The 20,199-nt window shown below is 65.5% G+C and overlaps 1 protein-coding gene across 1 annotated transcript in view; it reads right to left on the minus strand.

Moving 5' to 3' along the window:
• LOC112121240 (piezo-type mechanosensitive ion channel component 1-like) overlaps positions 1-20,199 on the minus strand; it is a 97,715-nt gene that overhangs the window by 10,799 nt on the left and 66,717 nt on the right. Inside the window, exons 11-37 of the mRNA XM_026663800.2 lie at positions 19,516-19,616; positions 18,851-19,111; positions 18,650-18,761; positions 17,814-17,992; positions 17,119-17,267; positions 16,326-16,505; positions 14,069-14,151; positions 13,477-13,637; positions 12,964-13,140; positions 12,525-12,650; positions 11,922-12,122; positions 11,364-11,568; positions 10,835-10,939; positions 10,142-10,295; positions 9,501-9,744; positions 8,836-8,932; positions 7,792-7,960; positions 7,231-7,320; positions 6,870-6,958; positions 6,027-6,098; positions 3,986-4,083; positions 3,350-3,437; positions 2,799-2,873; positions 2,069-2,241; positions 1,879-1,991; positions 1,329-1,532; positions 329-587 (exon numbers count right to left, since the gene is read on the minus strand). Coding sequence (XP_026519585.1) covers positions 329-587; positions 1,329-1,532; positions 1,879-1,991; positions 2,069-2,241; positions 2,799-2,873; positions 3,350-3,437; positions 3,986-4,083; positions 6,027-6,098; positions 6,870-6,958; positions 7,231-7,320; positions 7,792-7,960; positions 8,836-8,932; positions 9,501-9,744; positions 10,142-10,295; positions 10,835-10,939; positions 11,364-11,568; positions 11,922-12,122; positions 12,525-12,650; positions 12,964-13,140; positions 13,477-13,637; positions 14,069-14,151; positions 16,326-16,505; positions 17,119-17,267; positions 17,814-17,992; positions 18,650-18,761; positions 18,851-19,111; positions 19,516-19,616 — 3,965 coding nt within the window. The remainder of the gene's footprint in view (positions 1-328; positions 588-1,328; positions 1,533-1,878; positions 1,992-2,068; positions 2,242-2,798; positions 2,874-3,349; positions 3,438-3,985; positions 4,084-6,026; positions 6,099-6,869; positions 6,959-7,230; positions 7,321-7,791; positions 7,961-8,835; positions 8,933-9,500; positions 9,745-10,141; positions 10,296-10,834; positions 10,940-11,363; positions 11,569-11,921; positions 12,123-12,524; positions 12,651-12,963; positions 13,141-13,476; positions 13,638-14,068; positions 14,152-16,325; positions 16,506-17,118; positions 17,268-17,813; positions 17,993-18,649; positions 18,762-18,850; positions 19,112-19,515; positions 19,617-20,199) is intronic.

A 20,199-nucleotide genomic window follows, 5' to 3' on the forward strand; every position in this document is an offset into this window, starting at 1 on the left:
GCCTCACCCCACCATGCAGCCAGTCAGGACCCAGGGCTCCGCCCCAGCCAGGGCCGGCTCCAGGGTTTGGGCCGCCCCAAGCAGCCAAAAAAAAAAAAAAAAAGCTGCGATCGCGATCTGCGGCGGCAATTCGGCGGGAGGTCCTTCGCTCCCAGCGGGAGCGAATTGCCGCAGAATAGCTGGACGTGCCGCCCCCCTCCGGAGTGGCCGCCCCAAGCACCTGCTTGCCAGGCTGGTGCCTGGAGCCAGCCCTGGCCCCAGCCCGCCGGAGGGCAGAGTGAAGGCCGGCACATGGCAGCCCAGGAGCCAGCCTGGAGCGGGCACCCACCTCGGTGAAGACGATGGCCGTCATCCAGAAGCGCTTGCTGGGCCGCGGGATGGAGAGCATGGCCCACAGGAAGACCAGGATGGGCAGGAAGAGGGAGATGACGGAAGCGGACACCATGTTGTTGAGGATGATGATGAAGTAGCAGAGCAGCTCGGAATGGGCAGCCACGAAGTGGTACAGGGCCAGCAGCAGCTTGAGGAAGCGGTTCTGGGCCCGGTAGAACTGCTCCGACTCCTCCAGCTCCTGGAAGTACTTCTGCCTGGGAAGCACAGAGCCAGACATGGGCTGATCCTCCTGCCTGCGGGATCAGGGGATACGCCTGGTGCGCCCCAGTGTCGCCCTCTAGTGGCTGAGCCCAGCGACTGGATAAGGGACCTGCTCTGCTACCAGCTAAGGGAAACCCTCTCCAATGGCAGAGGCCTGTGTTTGGGGTGCTGCGCTCCTCGGTTTGTGTCCTGCCCCCCTAGAGCAAGTGCCATTTACACAGGAGCTGGGACTTCGTGTACAGGCCTGCTCTGCCTGCCGAGAGAAAAGACAGGCTGGGAGCCTAGCAACGCCTTCCCCAGGGATCCCCCCACTCCCCAGCGCCTGCCGCCCTTTCAATGCCCATCTTTTGGCTCAGGCAAGCTGCACGGGACTCCAGGAGCCCAGAGCAGTCCAAGTGCTCCCCTTCTCCCGGGGCTGGCTGAGTCCCTGGGAGATCAATGCACAGATCGAACTGGGTCTCTCCCCTCCGTGTGCAGAGCACTGCGCCCCAGGGGTACTGCCCGGAGCTTCCGGCCATGGGGGATGGCGGAGCAGCCATGGAGCAGCGATGCAGACACACATCTGCAACTAGAGGCCGCCATGCACACTGTGAAACTAACGAGCACATCCCGGTGAGCAGGTGCCTGCTGCAGGCTTCGGAGGCTAGGTCCTTCCTAGCCAGAGCCATGCTAATTTGCATGGCTTTCCCACAATGCTTTGCACGGACCCAGCTCTCACTCTGAGCCTCCACTACCTGTTGGAAAGCAGCTCGCTGGCCGTTCGGGTCCGGTGCTTGGGATACACCAGGAGCTCCTGAGACCCCTGGATCTGCTCCACGTCCTCCTGGGAGCCCAGGGCCATTATCTGCTCCTCACTGTGGTAGCCGGTTGTCAGGGGGGAGATGGTGTCGTCGGTGCCCTCAGCCCCACTGCTGAGAAGGTCGCCTCCTTCGCACCCACTGGGAGGGCAACGAGCACAGGGTCAGGCTCTCTCTGAGCAGCCAGGGCTTGCATCGGGGGAAGCACCACAGCCCCCCGGCCTGGGCGATGCTGGGCTTCGGAGGTGGGCATGGCAGGGTTGGCGTGGCTGGGGGAGAGCCATAGTGCTGCCCCTGGTGGTCATGCAGCAGCAGCACAGGTGGCAGGAGGGGAGGAGCAGCAGACCTGGCTGCCATGGGGGAGGGATCACCTGGGGGGCAGAGAGGTGGCAAGAGAGGGGAGCAGGCTGCAGAGAAGGAAGCAGAGTAACCCGGCTCCAGGCCGAGCTGCCCCTGCCCAGGCCCCCTAGGCCATCTATGCACCTGCCTTGAAGCCATGCTGTTGTGAGAGTCCACGGTGGCGGCCGCCTGCAGGCCCGTCTCGTCGCCCGGCGCCGGCTGGTACAGGTCGTCCAGGACCCCGCTGTGCACCTCGTCTCCCTGCCAGGGGAACAGCAGCGTCACCCAGCGCCCCTCGGCCTGGCGCCTGCAGCGCTCCTCCCCACGCCCACACCTACCTGGCACAGCTTCTGGGTGAGGACGTATCTCTCCACCCACAGGACGGTGGACATGTCCCTGTGCTCCTTGGTGAAGGCGTGGAGCCACTGGGTGAGCCCGTCCACCGTGGCCTGGCACAGCACCCACAGGAAACGCACCATGTTCAGCGCCCGCTGCACCATGTTGCTTCTCTCTGCAGGGACGGGGAGGGGAAGCTGCTTTCTGGAACCGCGGCACCCAGCTTGGGGAGGGGCCCCCGGCCACCCGGAGGTCAGGGAGGGCCCCAGCTGGTCTCCCCCACGGCTCACTCAGCGTCTGGCTGCTCTCACAAGGGCCCGGCAGCACCGCAGGCGAGGTGGACCCCAGGCGCCTGGCTGAGCCCCCCACTCCCAGCCCAGAGAGGGGCTGGAGGCACACACAGCCCTGGCCTTACCGTGCTGTGCTTAGGGTGAGTGGTGCCCCCTGCCTGGCACAGAGCAGGGTCCAGTCTGGCAGCCCCCCCACCCCCTGTCAATCCCCTTGGGGCATGGCTGTGCTGCCCTGCTGGCTGTGGGCACGTTCCCTCCCCGGGCCCTGGGGGGAGCAGGGCAGGTCGTCCCCATGGGGTGCTCTCTGGCAGATCCCACTCTGGGTGTGCGGGGGAGGGAGTGGGGCCTGGCACGGGGGGGAGGCAGTCAGGGCTATGGGGTGCCCATGCCTTGGGGGACATGAACCCCCAGCTCTCCCCATCTTCCAGAGCTTCCCACCCACCTGTGTCCTCCTCCTCTTGGTCCTCAGGCTCTTCAGGTGCCTCGGCCTCACAGACGTCTCCATCTCCACCGTCCCCTGCAAGGCAGGGCGGGTTACGCCCCTGAAACCAACCTGACGCCCCCAGACGGTCATGCTTAGCCTCCATGGGGCTCGCCGTCATCACCCCCTTGGGCTGGCCCACGACAAGGCTCCTCTGGGGCCTGTGGGCAATGGGAGGGGAGCAGGGCCCCTCTCCAGCAAGGATTACCACATACCTCCTGGGGAGGGGAATGGGGCCCCAGAGAGGAGGGGGGAAGGACGGGGAGGGGAATGGAGCCATTGGAGTCAGGGGGAAGGACACCCCTTCTCCACGTGGGGCCGGGATGCTGCTGGCCTCCCCAGGTGTGACGCCCCCTCCGTCACGCTCTCCCCTCCAAGGGACAGGACATGCCCAGCCAGGGCTCCTCCCAGCTTGGGAAGGGACATGCTGCGAGCCCAGAGAGCCCCCTGCCCCCATCTATCCCAGCCAGGGCGAGCCGGGCAAGGGGCAGAGGAGGGCAAGCCAGTCCCACCTGCTGGCGACTCAGCGTCCTCCTGGTCCAGCCGCTGCCGCTCCTTCAGGGCAGACTTGGTATTGGTCACCCAGGCCTGATACGCCAGCTGGAGCCGAGAGACAAGGTGCAGAGCTCAGTGTGCGGCAGCCGCCAGCCCCACCGCAGGCGTGGCCTGCCCAGGACCAACCTGCCCGCTGCCCCTCCTTGTGAGCAGAGGGCAGGCGGGCAGCGGGGGGACGGTTCCTGCCCAGACACGAGCTTCCCAGAGGTTTGTGCCAAAATATCACCGGGCTCCATAAACTATCCAGGGTGATCCCAGGCAAACCCGCCTGGCACTGGCGCCTGGTCCTGTCTATCCCCGGGGACGGCACTGCCACGCTGACCCGGGGGCCATCACTGCAGCCTGGCCGAGGAGGATGAAAGAGGATGCGGGGTGGAGACGGACAGGCACGGGGCGGAGAGCTGGGGGCATGGGGGATGGGGCTGGACAGAGGAGAGACAGATGGATAAGGACAGGGATAGGTGGACAGAATGCGGATGGACGGACGGACAGATGGGCAGAGTGGACAGACGGACATCCTGTTTGTCCAGCCATGACCACGGCTAGCAGGTAGCTGCCCGGCTCCAGCAGGGCCGGCTGGGGGCTGCCCTTACCTGGAACGCACTCTGCTTGGCTGGCTTCTGCTCCTCCAAGCTGGCCTCCTCCTCCTCACTGTCCGACTCGAAGAGGAAATACTCACCCGAGTGCAGCACTGTGGGGAGCCGGGGAGGGGGAGACAACACACAACAGCCGGTGTCATAGAGGGACCTGCAGAGGACGCAGCCTGGGAGGGAAGGTCCCTGCCCCCACCCCCTGACTCCTGGAGGGGGGGGGGAATGGCGCTCAGACTAGGCCCCACAGCACTGATGGCTCTGTGGGGCTTTGACCAGCTCAGCCCAGGATAAGGTGACGTCAGGCTTATGACTCCGGGGGCAGAGCCCACCTGGAGGCGGCCCTGAGCGCGGCGTATCTCAGGGCACCGTCAGTGCAACCCAGTGAGCAGCCGCTTACCCCAGTCACGGTGCTCCTCCCGGCGGGCTCCCCACGGACTCCACTCTCGCTGCACGTGACCCGAGCCTGTCCGCGGGGCCCTGCCTGCGCCCTAGATGTCCTCGCACCCTCACCCGAGGGCCCAAAGGGAGCCCGATGCCCCAGGTCCTTCCCCGGGACCCCAGAGGAGCAGTGGGGAAAGCGGGTAGGGCATGGAAGCCACATGGAGAACCCAGCTCGAGGAACCACTCCTGCTGCAGGGTCAGAAACGGTCCTCTCTGGGCGGCTGCCCGGCCGGCTCCCGCTCCTGACGGCTCCCAAGCGTGGAGGTGGGCAGGAATTCACCAGCAGCCAAAATGGGCCTTCGACCCGGACGCCTCTTCCAATGAGCAGCGTCTTGGAGGGGGGTAGCATGAGCTCTGCGGGGCTGCCCTGCCTTTGAGCAACGGGGACGTTCTTCAGGCAGGCCCCAGAGGCTGCCTCAGCTCCAGCGGAATGAGCGCGACCATGGCGCAGTGGGTAGAACGTGGCTAGCTCCTACCATGCCTTCACCCGGGGAGAACCGCTGGTCTCTATCAGCAAAGGCCACGGGCAGCGTGGGGGTGTCCTGGAATTATTCTGTTCTGCTGGCGTGACTCGCCAAGCTTCCTGTGAGGGCTCTTCCTGCTAGGGTGGGAGCTGAGCCCTGCTCTGCCCAGCACAGGAGGAAGAAGAGGACTTTACTTCCTCCGAGGGAGGGCCCCTTCTATCAGGCCCCGGTGGAAGAGAGGACCGTACAACGGACACCTCCCTTACTGGGGGTCAGAAGGAACCGAGGGGCAGTTGGGTCGGCTCCGTGCCCTTTATGCCCGTGGGCGGAGGGTTGGGGGAGGACAGCTAGGGCCTGGGCACAGGCCCTGTACACACTGATGGCCAAAGAATCCCATCTCACGCACCCGCGCACCAAGAGTGGAGTCCCCAAAGAGCCAACGATAGCTCTGCCGGATGAGCATTAAAACAGCTGCATCCCAATCAGCCACCGAGTAGCCCCGGAGCCTGCGGCTAGCGCCCTGGAGCGCAGCGCTCACAGAGCACGCTGGCACCTCTACGGCCAGGCACTCGGGGATTGGCAGGGGCCATGGGCCAGCTTGCACCAGTGACTTCCGCAGGAGGAACCGGTGCGCACGAGCAGCTGAATGGCACAGGCCCCTGTAGGCAGGGCCCCAGGCGAGTGCTCCGGGGCAGCCATGCTGCACACAGATTAGCTGCACGATTCGCTCACAGAACCCAGCCGGCCTAGGTTTAAGCCTGAAGCCTGGTTCCAAGGACCCTCTGCTCGGAGGGGGGGGGGGGGGAGATTGTCTACAAAGGGGCTCCAATGGGCACCTAGGATCTGTTCCCAAGCCCCTCACCGATTAGTACCGACAAGCACAGAAACACCTGGTTAGCGCCCCAGGGTGTGGGTGGGAAGCAGAGGGGGGAGGAGCCGGGCTCGGGGCCATGCAGACCGCCAGCACCGGCGCCAGCCACGAGGAAGGCACCATTGGAGCTGCAGAGGGGATGGGCAAGCAGATCGGCCCTGCCCCTGCTGCAGCCCCCCGCAGGCGTTAGTGACCCCCTGCCAGAAAGGTTAGAGCCGAGGGCAGTCGCCCGTGTTAGTGCTCCATGCTGGGGCGGGGGCAGTACCTGCGGCATGGTCTAACCAGGGCCGCCACCAATTCTTCCTCTGCCGGGAAGGGTCCTTCTCGCCACTTGGCTCTGCGGAACGGGCACATCGGAGGGTAAGCACCATGTCGGCCGGGGCAGGACGCCTGTCGGCCGCACCAGCTTGCACCCTGCCCCACGGCAGCCAAGACCGCGGCACAGATCTCGGCATGGGGCAGGGCACAGCAGGCGAGGTGACGGGCCACGCCCAACGCGCTGGGTGGAAATGAACATGCCCGGTGTGCCCGACCCAGCCTCTGAGGCTGCTTGGGGGGAGTGGGGCAAGGAGGGAGGACCCCTAGCTTGCTCGCACTCTTCACAGCACAGAGTCGTGGCCCCAGCAGCGCCCAGGCCGGCAAAGGAACTAGCGCTGCTGTGGGGGCACGAATCCTGGGGTGGCACCATCTGAGGGCAAACCACCTCGCTGCACTGCTAAGGGAGGGTCTGCGGGAGAACGGGGATGGATGTGGGGCTTCCTGGGGCAGGGGAATGACAGACACACGTGGGAGGGAGGGACAGACAGATGATTCTGATCAGCGTGGGGGGTTATGGGCCACCTGACTCTCCAGGACACTGGGTGTGGGCCATGCAGCCCCACCCTGTGCACCCCAGGTCCCCAACAGCCACTGCCAGTTCTCTCCTGCCCTCCAGCCCGTCCTACCCAGCCAGGCTCCCATTGGGATACCAGCCCGGTAAAGGGCACTGGGTGCACAGGACTCCCTGGGTTGGCAGAAGGAGCTAGCGCTGGGCTCGAGATGCTGCCGCTTCTGTGGTGCCAGGCTGCGTGCCCCCGGCCATGCCCCCGGCCGGCCCTGCCACTCTCACCTGGCTGGTCCTCGTCCGGAGCCTCGGCGGAGTCGCTGCGGCGCTGCCCCAGGTGGTACTTCTCCTGCTTCGCCCGGATCCTCTCCATCCTGCAGCCACAAACACAGAGCAGCTGCGGGCGCTGGCGCTGTCTGTCCCCCCGCTCCGGCCGTCTGTCTGATCACAGCCAGCACGCAGGGGCCCCACCCATGGGTGCAGGAGACCTTCTCCTTGCCCAATTCCTCCCCTACTCCCAGCTGGGGGGGTCCATCTCCCCCCACGGAGCCAGGCGGCCAGCCTCCGCTCCCCAGGCCCCCGTTTGCAGAGGGGCTGTGGGCAGCGAGAACCCCCGGCCGGGGACCCGCCCTCTCGGCTGACTCACTGTCGCTTGAGTTGGGCCAGCGACTTCTCCTCGGCGTGCCGGTGGGAACTCATGCTCTTCAGGGTTCTGGCCTTGTACAGCGCGAATCCTCTGCGGAGACAGCACGGGGCAGTGAGCCGGGGCACCCCCCCCGCACGCCGCCCCTGCCCGGGCGCTGCAGGCACCTGCTCCAGAGCACAGCGAGACAACCTCCGCCCCCGGGGCACCGCGCCCACAGCTCAAGGCACAAGGGATTCAGGAGCAGAACACCGGCACCTCCAACTTCCCCTGGGGCCCCAGGCTCTCCAGCCCCTGCTGGCCTCTGGGCGGGGCCCCACAGGAACTAGGGCCTCCAGTCCCCGGCGCTCCATGGGAGCTGGGGGAAATGCGGCCTTCAGCCTCTGCCGGGGGCACAAGCAAGGAATGCCACCTCCATGCCAGTCCGGTTCTCAGCACAGGCTGGGCCGGTGGCAGAAGCGCTGGGGATCGCGCCTCACAGGGAGATCCTCCCCCCCGCCCCTGCTGTGAGGGGGCTCCCAGCCTGCCCCACCAGCATGCATCCCCTGGCCGTGCCGCCCCCACCTGGAGGCCTGTAAGGCCGAGGCCTGGAGCTCCATCATGACGTGCAGGAAATAGTAACTGAGGAAGACTCTGCGCTGGAGGAGGAGGAAGAAGAAGCAGATGCTGTCCCAGATGATGCCAGCCTCCTCCACGGGCAGCGAGCAGTCCTGGTCCTTGCCCATCTCCTTGGCTGGCAAAGCAGAGAGAGAGGACCGTTCAGGGCGTGAGGTGGAGCTTGGCGACCGCAAGGCAAACAGCAGCGCGAGGCTGGGTCGGACTCCGTCCCCGGCACTAGGGCTATGTCTACACAGCACACTAACCCAGGTCCTGACTCGGGTTTGAGCCCACACCCCCCTTCTGTCCACACACAGATCTGTCTGACTCAGGTCACAAGCACTCAGGAACCAGGTCCTTGCACCCAGCTGGGGGGAGGGTCACAGCCTGAGTCCCGTTGTGATTCGGGGCCATGCCCCGTCGCTGTGCAGTGTGGACATAACTCAAGCCGCGGACCTGGCTCAGAAGGGCTGCACAGTGCAGTATGGATGTGGTAGCACGGCTGAGAGACCCAGGTTCAGCACCTGTAAGCCCAGTGCAGTGTGGACACTCCAGGGTGGGCTTGAAAACCCCCAGTCTACAATGCAGTGTAGACACATCCTTGGAGACCCTGGGCCTTGACCCCCACACTGCAGGCATGAAGATCTCCAGGACTCAGCCCCCACCTTCCGGACACTGGGAGACCTCAGGCTCCCCTCCCACAGTGCTGGGTCCCGCACTTCCAACCCCAGGAGCCTCAGCCCCTCCCAGCCTCTTGACACTGGGGGACCCCAGGCCTCAATGGGCCAGCCCCTCACTGCCAGCCCCCTGATACTGGGATAGGCCCATGGTCCAAGCCCCTGGCATACAGCGGGGGGGGGTGAGAGAGCAGGGGGGCTAGTATGAGGTTTCTGCTCCCCCCCAGAGATACTGTCCAAGCCTGAGATGTGTATGGCCATGCCCGGGGTGCCCGCGCTGACCCTGCCAGCACAGCCTGCCCGCAGGCGCTCTGCCCAGCAGACGGATACTCACGGTCATAGTAGCCCTTGACGGTGCAGACCAGGCTGAAGAGCTGGATCACCCAGCAGAAGTTGCTCTGCATCTGCTGCACGAAGACGCAGGATAGGAGCTGCCGGGACAGAGTGGGGGAGGGGGTCAGCCCCCCCTCGCTGTGCAAACCGCTTGGAGCCAGGTGCCCAAAGGGCCCCTGGGACCATTCCCCTGCCCCCACGCTGCCCGCTCGGGCCCCTGCCACTCTGCTCCACACTCCCCTGTGTCTAAAGGCAACGCATGCCCAGCCCTGCCCCGCCAGGGCTTCCCAAAGCACAGGCAGAAGGCCCCTACGGAGGAGGGGGCTCCCACAGGGGCACGTGAACCCTGCCCAACCCATCCGGCCCCAGGGCCACACGGGGCTTTGAATTCTGCAGAGCCCCCCTCGCCCACCCAGCCCTGGGGGATGCCTTCACGGGGCCAGGGGAGCAGGCAATGGGCAGATAACCAAGGAGGAAAGGGGCCAGGGCAAGGCACAGAGTGGAACTGGGGCTGGCCCCAAAGAGGGTGCATGGGGGGTGCTAAGAGGGTGCTCCCTTGGGCTCTGGCAAACCCAGCAGTGCCCCTGCCCCCCAGGCCCTGCCAGGGCTCTCCCAGTCGTGCCCGGTGCCCATTCCCAGGGGGCGTCGGCGGGGGCAGGTGCTCACCGACAGCATGTTCTTGGAGATGATGACGGTGACGTTGTAGAGGATGAGGCAGTCCCAGAGCACTAGCCGGGCCTTGGCCGGCTTGCGCAGCATGGCCGTGCCGAAGAGCAGAAGGTAGAAGCAGGCCAGCAGGTAGCCCAGGCCAAAGATGCTGATGCGGGTGGCACCGGTGATGAAGACCACGACCAGGACGAACCAGAAGAGGTAACGGAACACCACCACCTTCAGCATGTCCAGGTACGACCTGCAGCCAGGGCAGCCGGCTCAGAGCAGCGCTGACAGCCCTGGAGCCGCGGGGCAAGGGCGGCCCTCCCACCCTATCCCTGTGGCACAGCGGGCAGCCCGGTCCTGGGCCGCTGGGGGTCTGGGTGGCAGGACACCCCTTCCCCAAGGAGCAGAGCGAGAGGCCCCACAGGCCGCCAGATGGTCTCCATGCCTCATCCCCTCCCTGTGGCCCTCTACCGTCAGAGCCATGTCCTGCTCCCCTGAGCCAGGGCCCCCCAGCCAGCGGGTCCCCAGCCCCCCTGCCCAGTGCTTTCGAGGGAGCAGGCCCTGCACCCTCTGGGTGCTTTGGCACAGCCCCACATGAGCCGGGAGTTGGCCAGGCCAGACCCCACTACCTGCGCCTGCCCATCCCCTACCTGCAGTTGATGAAGTTGGGCACCGGGTTGGGTCTGCCCCTGGCCAGCTCCAGCTGGTCCGTGTTCTCCCCGGCCGCCCTCAGCCACTCCTCCGTCCGCTCGGCTTCAAAGACCTGCCACTGCTGGGAGGCACAGAGCAGCAGCAGGAAGTCACCTGCAGGGAGAAGAGAGTCAAAGGGACCCCACCATGCCACCACCATGGGCACCTTGGAGAATGAACTGGATGGACCCTAGCCAGGCCCCTCCTCCAAGGGGGCAGACCCCCAGCTGGGCCCCTCCCCCTGCCTGGGAGGCACAGCTGGTTCTCACCTCCATGGAAGCTGCTCCCCGTGACATGCCCAGAGGTGCGACGCGCATGGTGAATACCCAGCTGGCCGGGTCATGGGGCCAGTGGGCCAGGCTGGCAGACAAGCTCCTCTGGCTAGCGAGGGCGCTATGCAGGGGGAGAGTCAGGCCTGTGGGATTCCCCTGGGGAAGGACACTGGCAACCAAGACTCCGCTCCCAAGGCCTGGAACAAGGCATTTCCCAGGGGGGAAACATGCGCTGCCCAGGAGCCAGTGCACTGCTTTGTGGCTGGTTGCTGCTGGGAGGGTGGGTGGACAGACAGCCGGGAAGGAGGAGGCACCAGTCCCATGGGGAGCAGCGGTGCCATGTGGGCCGGGGGCATGCCCAGGGAGAGGATGAGTACTCACTGATGAGGTTGATGGAGTTGGGCGCCATGTAGAAGTCGGGCAGATACATCCATTTGATGAGAGCCGAGTTCATGGGGATGGAGCGGCTCCACCTCCAGGGATAGTCTGCCAAGGAGAGGAGAGGTCACCGGGGGAGCGGGGCACACGTGCCCCCACCATGCCCATGTGTCTGCTCCCAGGCCTGCTACAGAGATGGGGGTTCGATAACACACGAGCCTCAATGCTCCCCCCAGCTACTCCCAAGACCTTGTCCGTGCAGGGATAAGGGGGGCAGAGGGGAGGAAGAAAGGGGTCCTTGCCCGTGCTGAGGTTGGGGGCTGGGGTGAGAAGAAAGGGGGTTCTTACCCATGCAGAGATCTGGGGGGGGGGGGGGCTCTGCCGGGGGGGGGGGGGGGGGGAGGGAAGGGGGTCCCTGCCTGTGGAGAGATGGGGGAGGAGGGAAGGAAAGGGTTTCCTGCCCATGCAGCGATTTAGGAGCAGGGCTTCCAAGCATCCCCCGCTCTCCTAGTCCCGGCCCCCTGGGCCTTACCTATGCAGAGGGCGGGGGGGATGCCCACGCACAGCAGGTACTGGTAGAGCAGGAAGAGGGCCAGGAAGAGGCAGTACTTGGGCCAGAGCCTGGCGATGGCGGCGCGGCGACGGCGGGTCAGGATAACGACCAGCCAGCAGCCGTGCAGGATCACCATGAAGTTCATGCGCTGCCCGATCACGTTCACCGTCATGAGGAAGCAGACCTGGGCGGGGGAGACGAGGGGCTGAGCTGCCGGCAACCTCATGCCAGGGGGCCTGGCTGGCGCCGCCCTCCCCACACCGAGCCAGCCGAGGGCAAGAAGAACAAGGGTCCCGCTGCGCCCGCAGTGTCCCCCCTCCTGAACTGCACCCCGGGCAGCAGCGCCAGGGAATCACCATCCTGGGGGAGTTAATTCCCCACAGCCAGTGCCCGAGCGTTTCCGAAGGCAGGGTCTGGGCGGGGGGGTTTGCCTGCCATGCTGGGGTCCTGCTCACAGGGCTGGGGAGCGCCCGCTCCCATAGACCCGCTGCTCTTGGCTCCAGGGCCGGGGGGCTGCCCTTAGCCCTGCCCTCTCACCTCCAGGCCAAACTTGTAGTAGAAGTAGTTGATGAAGTATTTGGCGCAGCTGACGAGGCCCTGGTCCAGATGCTCACGCGACGCCTCCTCGAAGAGCGTCTGGGTGGCGGGCGGCGCCAGCTGGTACTGCTTGCGGTAATACTCCTGGCGCCGGTACACAATGGCCTCGAAGACGAGCAGCATCAGCACCAGCAGGTGGTTCTGCAGGGGAACAGCCAGGGGCGAAGGTGAGTCCCAGCTGGGAGCGAGGGCTTGGGGCATGGCGGGCAGGAGGGATCACCCCACCAGCCGTGGGCGAGGTGCTGGACTGGCCACGGCCCACATGGATTCACTGGCTCTGCTGCCAACGCTGACCCCGGCGGAGGGGCAGTCGGTTCCCATTTTCAATGGACCAGCGTGGACAGCTGGTGAGCTGGTGCCTCCGAGGGCTCAAATCCTGCCTTGGGCCCCATGGGAGGAGCTGGGGGTCTCTGCCCCATGCCCGCTATGTGGGCATGGTAACGGGGGGTGGGCGGGCGTGGGCATCCCCAGCAGGAGCATGGCAGCGGCAGAGAGGGCCGCGAATCCAGCAGAGAGCAGGGGCAGTGCCCCCGAATCACCCACCTGGATGTAGCCCAGGTTGGGGAAGCCCTTGCGGATGCCGAACCAGTTGGCAGGGTCCACGGGGCCTCTGTAGAGCGTGGAGTTCTTCACCTCTGCCCCCAGCAGGTTGGTGTCATTCAGCTGAGGCTGCGGAGCAAACACACAAACAGACGTCAGCTGCCAGGCGTGGGACCCATGATTCTCCATCGGAGGAGGGGCGTCAGGCCCACCAGCTGCCAATCCCTCCCAGTGCCTGGCAGCTGCCTGGCTGATGCCCGCGCTGTCGTGGGGCGGCAGCACATTGGGCTGCCCTGCAGGGACGGGCATGCCGGTGGCAGCTCCCTGGGCAGGATGGAGGGAGCCCTGCCGACCTCCCAGGGCTGCCTGCTGCGGGAGCCCACAGGCTGAGGGGGGAGCCCCGATCCCCTCCTGGATCCTGTCCCGTCCCTGCCCCGCGCACCTCGGTGCAGTTGCTGGAGTACTCGTGCGGGTCGACGGCCTTCAGCTGGTAGAGCATCTTGCAGACGATGATGATGCAGACCCAGATGGTGCAGAGGCAGGAGGCCATGTGGCGGAAGCGGCAGTAGGGCAGGGCGAAGGCCCATAGCGCCACCAGCAGGAAGTTCATGACTGACACCTGCAGAGAGCACACGGGAGCAAGGGCAGAGCTGGGGGCGCTGGTCAGGGGGCCCCCACCTCCAAGGACACCTTCCAGCCTCACCACGTACGGCCAGGGCCCCCCACTGAGTCACGTGACAGCCGAAGGAACACCCAGGCTAGCTAGCGGCCCCCTCCCACCCCGACGCAGCGCTCCCCCCTGCCCCGAGGATCCCACCCCCCATACGGGGCCCTCCCCATGGCTGGCAGAGGCAGATTGCCCAGCAGCAGCTCCAGGGCCAGGGGGAACGGGTGGGAGGCTTCGAGGGCATTTTCCTTTCTGGGCTCCCGAGCACGCCCGCCCATCCCCCGTTACCTCCTGCAGCGCCACCCACACGGTGTAGAGCGCCACCAGCTTGAGGACGTGCAGCTCCAGCAGGCGCCGCACAAAGACCTGCCCGCGGGTGAGGATGTCGGAGAAGGTCCAGCCCAGCACCACCAGGCGCTCCAGCACCAGGCCCCACTTACCGGGCACCGCTGCAAAGCAGGGCAGCTTGTCAAAGCCGTGCGCTTCCCCTCCCCCACCACCACCCACCCCATGCCCTGGGTCCCCTGCCCCTCCCCCACTACCCCCCCCCACCCCTTGTGCTCTCCCAAACTCCTTCCCCACCAGCCCTGCACTCTCCCTGTCCCCTCCCCGACCAGCACCCACCCCATTCCCTGCACTCCCCTGGGTGCCCTGCCCCTCCCCCAGTAACCCCACACCCGTTGTGCTCTTCCAACCTCCTTCCCCACCACAGGCCCTGCACTCTCCCTGCCCCCTCCCCCATCAGTGCCCCCCCCCACAGGCTCCCTCCCCCTTCCCAACATCTCTCCGGCCAGAGAAAAGGCCCCTCCCCCACAGTCCCAGCGTACCCCCGGTCCCCCCACCCCGCTGGGCTCCGCCCAGGGCCCTGAGAGGCATTTACCTTCCGAAGCCGAGTCGGAGTCCCCGGGTTCAGCCTCCTCCTCCGCATGGTGCAGCAGGTGGCTCCCCGGTGCCTCCTCGCACCTGCGGGGGGGGGAGGGACAGGGTCTCAGGGGAGGAGCTGAGAGGGGGATCCTCGGGGCTGGGACGCAGGGAGCAGAGGGGCCGGGGCCCCTTGAAGAAGCAGAAGTCAGATCCCAAAGGTGGTGCCCCAAGTGGCACAGAACCCACCAGTGCCAATGCGGGGCCTTGGGGTCAGCCCTCAGAGGGGAGGGCGGCCCTGCTGAGCCACCTGTCCTGCTCCTGCAGCCACTGGCATCCGACAGACACCCCCCGGCAGCGCCCTCTGCCAATCCCACGCGCTGCACTGGCCAGCTGAAGCCCGCCGGGCACAGCCCTGGGGCCGCTCACCCGCCCAGCTCTCTGCACGGCAGCGTGCCCAGCGCCGGGCTCGGCTCCAGCACCCACAGCTGACCCCTCCCTAGTTCAGGGCAGCAAGGGAGGAGGTTGGGGAGGGAGGCCCAGCCCCACAGCGCAGCCAGCAGCAGGCACAACCCAAACATGCAGGAGCCCAATGCTGCTCCCTGCCTGGCCGGGAACCAGGCACCACACACGCCATTCCTCAACACGTGGGGCAACTGGGCAGAGGAGGTGGCGTGGGGCTGCCCAGGGGCAGGGGAGGTGGCGTGGGGCTGCCCAGGGGCAGGGGAGGTTCCTCAGGGAAGGGGCTGTGGTGCCCGTGCACAGGGAGATACCAGGACCTCACTGCCCTCGTGTCAGACCAAGGGGCATGAACGCCAGAGGCAGGGTCCCATGCCAGCCCACCCCAAGCTCACATCCAGGCCTGTCTGCAGAAGGGCCCCCTGCTCACAGCCGGGGGGGGCCCAGAGGAGCACCGGGCTGGAGCAGACAGGATGCCCGGAACTGCGCCCTCTCCCCCAGACACACCTCCTAGAGCCTGCCCCTGCCTGTGACGTTATTGACATAAACTGGGACCATATAGATCATTGTTGCAACCAAGGTCCTGTAGTGGCACCCAAATCTTGTATAAAGGGGGTCAAATGGGGTGTCTTAGACAAGGTTATGGTTTACTGGTTATGATTATGCTGTCTATATGTGTGTATCAATTTTGTAGTTGAAATTATGAATATTGGCTCTATACTGTCTGTATTTCAAACTTATGCTATGCTTCTGGGTGACATCCCAGACAAGCTGGGATTAGCTCTGCCTAGCCTGCTTGATGGCCCATTAAGGACCATCAGCTATACAATGGACCCATTGAGAGAAGGCAAATATGCCTTGAGACTCAGCAAAGTATGCGGGGACTGGCCCATGTGACTCCAGGCTCCATTTTGCTGTAATTTTCCACAGTAAGAACAAAGAGGTGTTCTTACACCTGGAAAAGACTATATAAGGCTGATGCCTCATCTCCATCTTGTCTTCAATCCTGCTTCATACCTCTGGAGGAACTTTGCTACAAGCTGAAGCTTTGAACAAAGGACTGAGGACCCATCCCAGCGGGGGATGTATTCCAGAGACTTGATTTGAACCTGCAGTTTATTCTATCACTACTGCAAGCCTGAACCAAGAACTTTGCCATTACTGTATGTAATTGATTCTATTTAACCAATTCTAACTCTCATCTCTATCTTTTTCCTTTTATGAATAAACCTTTAGATTTTAGATTCTAAAGGATTGGCAGCAGCGTGATTTGTGGGTAAGATCTGATTTGTATATTGACCTGGGTCTGGGGCTTGGTCCTTTGGGATCAGGAGAACCTTTTTGTCTTTTACTGGGGCATTGGTTTTCACAACCATTTGTCCCCATAACGAGTGGTACTGGTGGTGATACTGGGCAACTGGAGTGTCTGAGGAGATTGCTTGTAAGACTTGCGGTTAGCCAGTGGGGTGAGACCGAAGTCCTCTTAATCCGGCTGGTTTGGGTTGCCTTAGAGGTGGAAAAAACCCCAGCCTTGGGCTGTAACTGCCCTGTTTGAGCAATTTGTCCTGAGTTGGCACTCTCAGTTGGGTTCCGCCAGAACCGCATTGTCACACTGCCCCAGCCCCTTTTCCGGCTCCCTGTCCCCACAGACCCTGCTTGGTGTATTTGCCCGCAGGCCCCTCCGCCAAGCCAAACCCAAGGCTGGGCTGCGAGCTCTGGCTCCTCACGTTGTACTGGAGCACCAGGCAGGCCAGAGAGGAGACTGATGGGACGCGCTGCTCAGGGCCCACCCGGCGCCAGGCGGGAGGGGAGCATACCTGGGGGCGGGCGGGCTCCGGGGCTCCGGGGGGGCCACGTGCTCCAGGTCGGTGATGCGCATGAACGGGCGGTGGAAGTAGTGCAGCTGCAGGATGCAGGCCAGCAGGAAGAAGCCCGGGATGAGGATGCTGGAGAAGAGCTCGGAGACGCTGAACTGCTCCAGGCCCAGGTCGCCCAGCCTGGATGGGAGTAGAGTGGCTGAGGACCAGGGCGATGGAGCCCCCCCCCGCCCCGGCTCCTGCATCCAACCCCAAACGCTGCTCCCCAGCCGCAGCGAGCAGAGCTGGAGAGCTCCAGCCAGGCACTGCCCTCGCCCGGAGGGAGAGCAGCTAGTGGAACCCGTCGGGGGAGGAGAACGGGCATGCCGGCAGAGCGCCCGGCGACGCAGGCTGTTACTGACACGGAGACGCCCCGGTCCCGCCCATTCCTGGCACGCGCTCCGTGAGAAGTGCCTGAGCGGCCGCAGCGGGAGCTGGAGTCTGTGCTAGGAGAGGGGTCGGGCTGGGAGAGGCTCTGCCACAGATGGCCTTTGGGGCAGTCCTTGCCCCTCTCCGTGCCTCAGTTTCCCTCTCCATAGACCTGGGGGAGGGAACAATCCTGCCATTCCTCTCGGGGGAGTCGGTCCCACTCCCAGGACAGACCCTGCCCTGCCAAGGGGATGGGGCAACCCCACCTGGAGGCTCTGACCCTGGGGCAGGGTTTGAGCACCTAGAAGCTGAAGCAGCCACTGAGCAAGGCTTGGCCTGGAGCGCTGTGCAGGCAGCGTCAGGGCTGGACGGGGGCGGCACTCACTGCTGGTCGGTGAGGCCGGTCAGGTTGCGCCAGTACATAGGGAAGTCCTCGAACTGGAAGGTGTAGACGGCGATGAGCACCAGCATGGTGTAGGCCACCACCAGCCACCAGAAGCCCTTCAGCAGCTTCCTCCACAGGCTGTAGTAGACCTGCGGGGACGACAGCCATGAGCGCCTGGGCCCCGCCTCCCTCGTAGCCCAGAACCCGGCCGCACCCCCAGCTCCCAGCAGGGCTGCCCCGCTTCTCTGTCCTCAGGGCGGGCACAGTGCCCCCTCTCCTGAGCCCACGACCAGCCAGCACCAGCACCCCGCCCAGCGCAGCCCCGTCACGCCCCTCGGAGCCTGGCCTGGACCTCCAGCGGCGGTGCTAATTCGATGCCCCTTGCTCTGCCCCGCCTGATGGCTGCCACCCGCAGAGTGGTCCAGTCACCCCATGGGACCTTGGGGGTTTCTTTAAGCCTCGGCACGGAGGGCTGGCCGGGAAGCACCCCGCCCAGCGGCCCGGTGCACCTGCCCACACGACACAGGTGGGTTCCCCATCACAGACAGCGGCCGGTCGCGGGGTAGGTGTCCAGGCCGCCCTGGAATCAGACAGCAAGCGGCTGCCGAGGCCAGCACCCCATGCAGGGAACATGCCCAGCCTAGGCACCTCGCAGGGCTTGCCAGACAGCCTCTCCCGTTGGGCGCAGGCCTCACCTGGAAGAGGATGAGGCAAAGGAGGAAGAGGAGCATGTAGACGATCTTATAGACCACCAGGCGCCCGGCAAAGCTGACCACGATGAACATCCCGGCACACACGTAGATCCAGTACTTGGCATAGAGATCCGTCAGCAGCTCGCCCAGGAACTTCAGCACGCTCTGCGGCCGGCCGGGCTCTGCAGGGCACAGCGGGTGAGAGCCGGGGACATGCCAGGCCTGCGCCAGCGAAGCAGCTCTGGGAGACCCAGCATGCACATTTCCCTGGCGGGCGGCAGGCTCCGGCTTCAGACACGCAGACAGACAGTGGGGATCAGACAGCGACGGGCGCGATGCCCGGAGCCAGGGCAGGGGGATCAGACATCACCCACAGGTGGCAACAGGCACGGTTCCTGGGATCAGAGGTCACTGGTGCCCAAGACGCCCTGTTCCGTGCCCAGGCAGAGGGAGGCAGCTCCCCAACCCCCATTGCAAAGCAGCGAGCGTGCCCAGGCTGCTCCGAGCAACACCCGTGGGCCCTGTTACTGCGGGCAGGGGGCACATGGCTGCCCTTTCCCTCCACAGTTATATCTGGCCGGACGCAGACCAGTCCCTCATCATCCCGGCACGCAGGTCCAGCGCCACGACGGCCCCGGCCAGGCACAGGCTGCGCCCGCTCCAGCCCAGGGCACGGCGGAGGGCGCAGCAGCGTCTCCCCTGGCCAGTGCGCACTCCCTGCGGCTCCCCTTCCAAAGGCTGCCGTGGGCTCCCCGTGGAGGCGGGGGAGGCTGAGGCCCCGGGCAGGATCGGGGGGTGTTTCGAGGTCACCCCGCAGGCCGTGGGGGAGGGGTTCTCACCTGCGTCGGAGACGGTCACCTCCAGCAGAGGGGCGGGCGGCCGCCGGCACTTCAGCAGCTTCTCCTTCACGAACTGCCGCAGCAGCAGCCAGAAGGTGAGGGTGTAGAGCAGCTGTGGGGAGCAGCGGGACATCAGCCAGGGGCAGAGGAACCAGCCAGCCCGGAGGCGGACGGGCAGCGGGGAGGGGAGTGGGGGGTTACCTTGGCCCCTAGGTCCAAGCAGGGGTATTTGGTCCTGACCAGCCCCAGCTGCTCCAGGCTCATGAAGCCGACGCGGGTGGGCAGCTCGGGCTCCAGGTCCATGCCCCAGACGTACTGCAGGCTGCAGAGTGCCAGGCCGTAGAGCAGGAGGAAGGGGGAGCAGAGCATGGCGAAGTGGTGCCGGCTGCGGACGATCCAGATGAGGCAGGCCCAGAGCAGCAGCACGAAGGTCAGCCAGCTGTGGTAGGTGATGCTCCACACCTGGCCGGGAGAGGAGGCTCCGCCCTCAGGCCCTGCACCCGGCTGGTGCATCCCTCCCCATGTTCCATGCCAGCCCAGCCCTGCCTGCACTGGGGCGGGGAGCCCCAGTATGGAGCCGGCGCACCCCCTGCCCATGCCAGCCCAGCCCTGCCCGCACCGGGGCGGGGAGCCCCAGTATGGAGCCGGCGCACCCCCTGCCCATGCCAGCCCAGCCCCCAGTGGGGCTCGGAGCCCCTGTGCAGAGCTGGCCCCCTCCCCCCGCCCATGTCAGCCCAGCCCTCCCCAGGGCTCGGAGCAGGTGAACCCCCACCCCATGTCAGCCCAGCCCCTACTGGGGATCAGAGCTCCGGTCCGGAGCTGGTGCACGCCCTGCCCAGCCGCTCGGAGCCCTGCCCCAGGCTCACCATCATGGCGATGAGGGCACAGACGTAGCTCTGGTTCATGATCACGTGTCCCAGCGCGTGCAGGGCCAGCCTTTGCCTGCGCCGCTCCGGCTTCTTACTCGCTGCAGAGAATCACAGGGATGGTTAGAGCAGCCCCAAAGCTGCCCAGAGACACCCCCAACCATACCAGGGCACCCCACGGCTCATACTCATCACCTCCCAGAGAGGAGCCCATCCCACTGGGCATGAAGGCTCCAGCTCATCCCCCAGCCCCGAAATCCCTCCCCCAGCCCCTTCAGCCCCACCCCCCTTGAGGAGACAGAGTGAGGCTGAAAACTGGCCAAGCACCTTGGGACTGATGTAGATCGACAGCGGCACCGACAGGTCGGGGGCCGTGGGGATCAGACAGTGATGGATGCGGTACCCAGGGGGGATCAGACAGCGACGGGCGCAGTGTCCGAGGCTAGGGCAGGGGGGCTGTGGGGATCAGACAGGGATGGGCGCAGTGTCCGAGGCCAGGGCAGGAGGGCTGTGGGGATCAGACAAGGATGGGCGCAGTACCCGGGGCCAGGTCGGGGGCCGTGGGAATCAGACAGGGATGGGCGCAGTACCCGGGGGGGATCAGACAGCGACGGGCGCAGTGTCCGAGGCCAGAGCAGGGGGGCTGTGGGGATCAGACAGGGATGGGCGCAGTACCCGGGGCCA

The sequence above is a fragment of the Terrapene carolina genome, unplaced genomic scaffold, assembly GCF_002925995.2.
Source record: "Terrapene carolina triunguis isolate 2854851 unplaced genomic scaffold, T_m_triunguis-2.0 Scaffold33911, whole genome shotgun sequence".
Lineage (NCBI taxonomy): Eukaryota > Metazoa > Chordata > Testudines > Emydidae > Terrapene > Terrapene triunguis.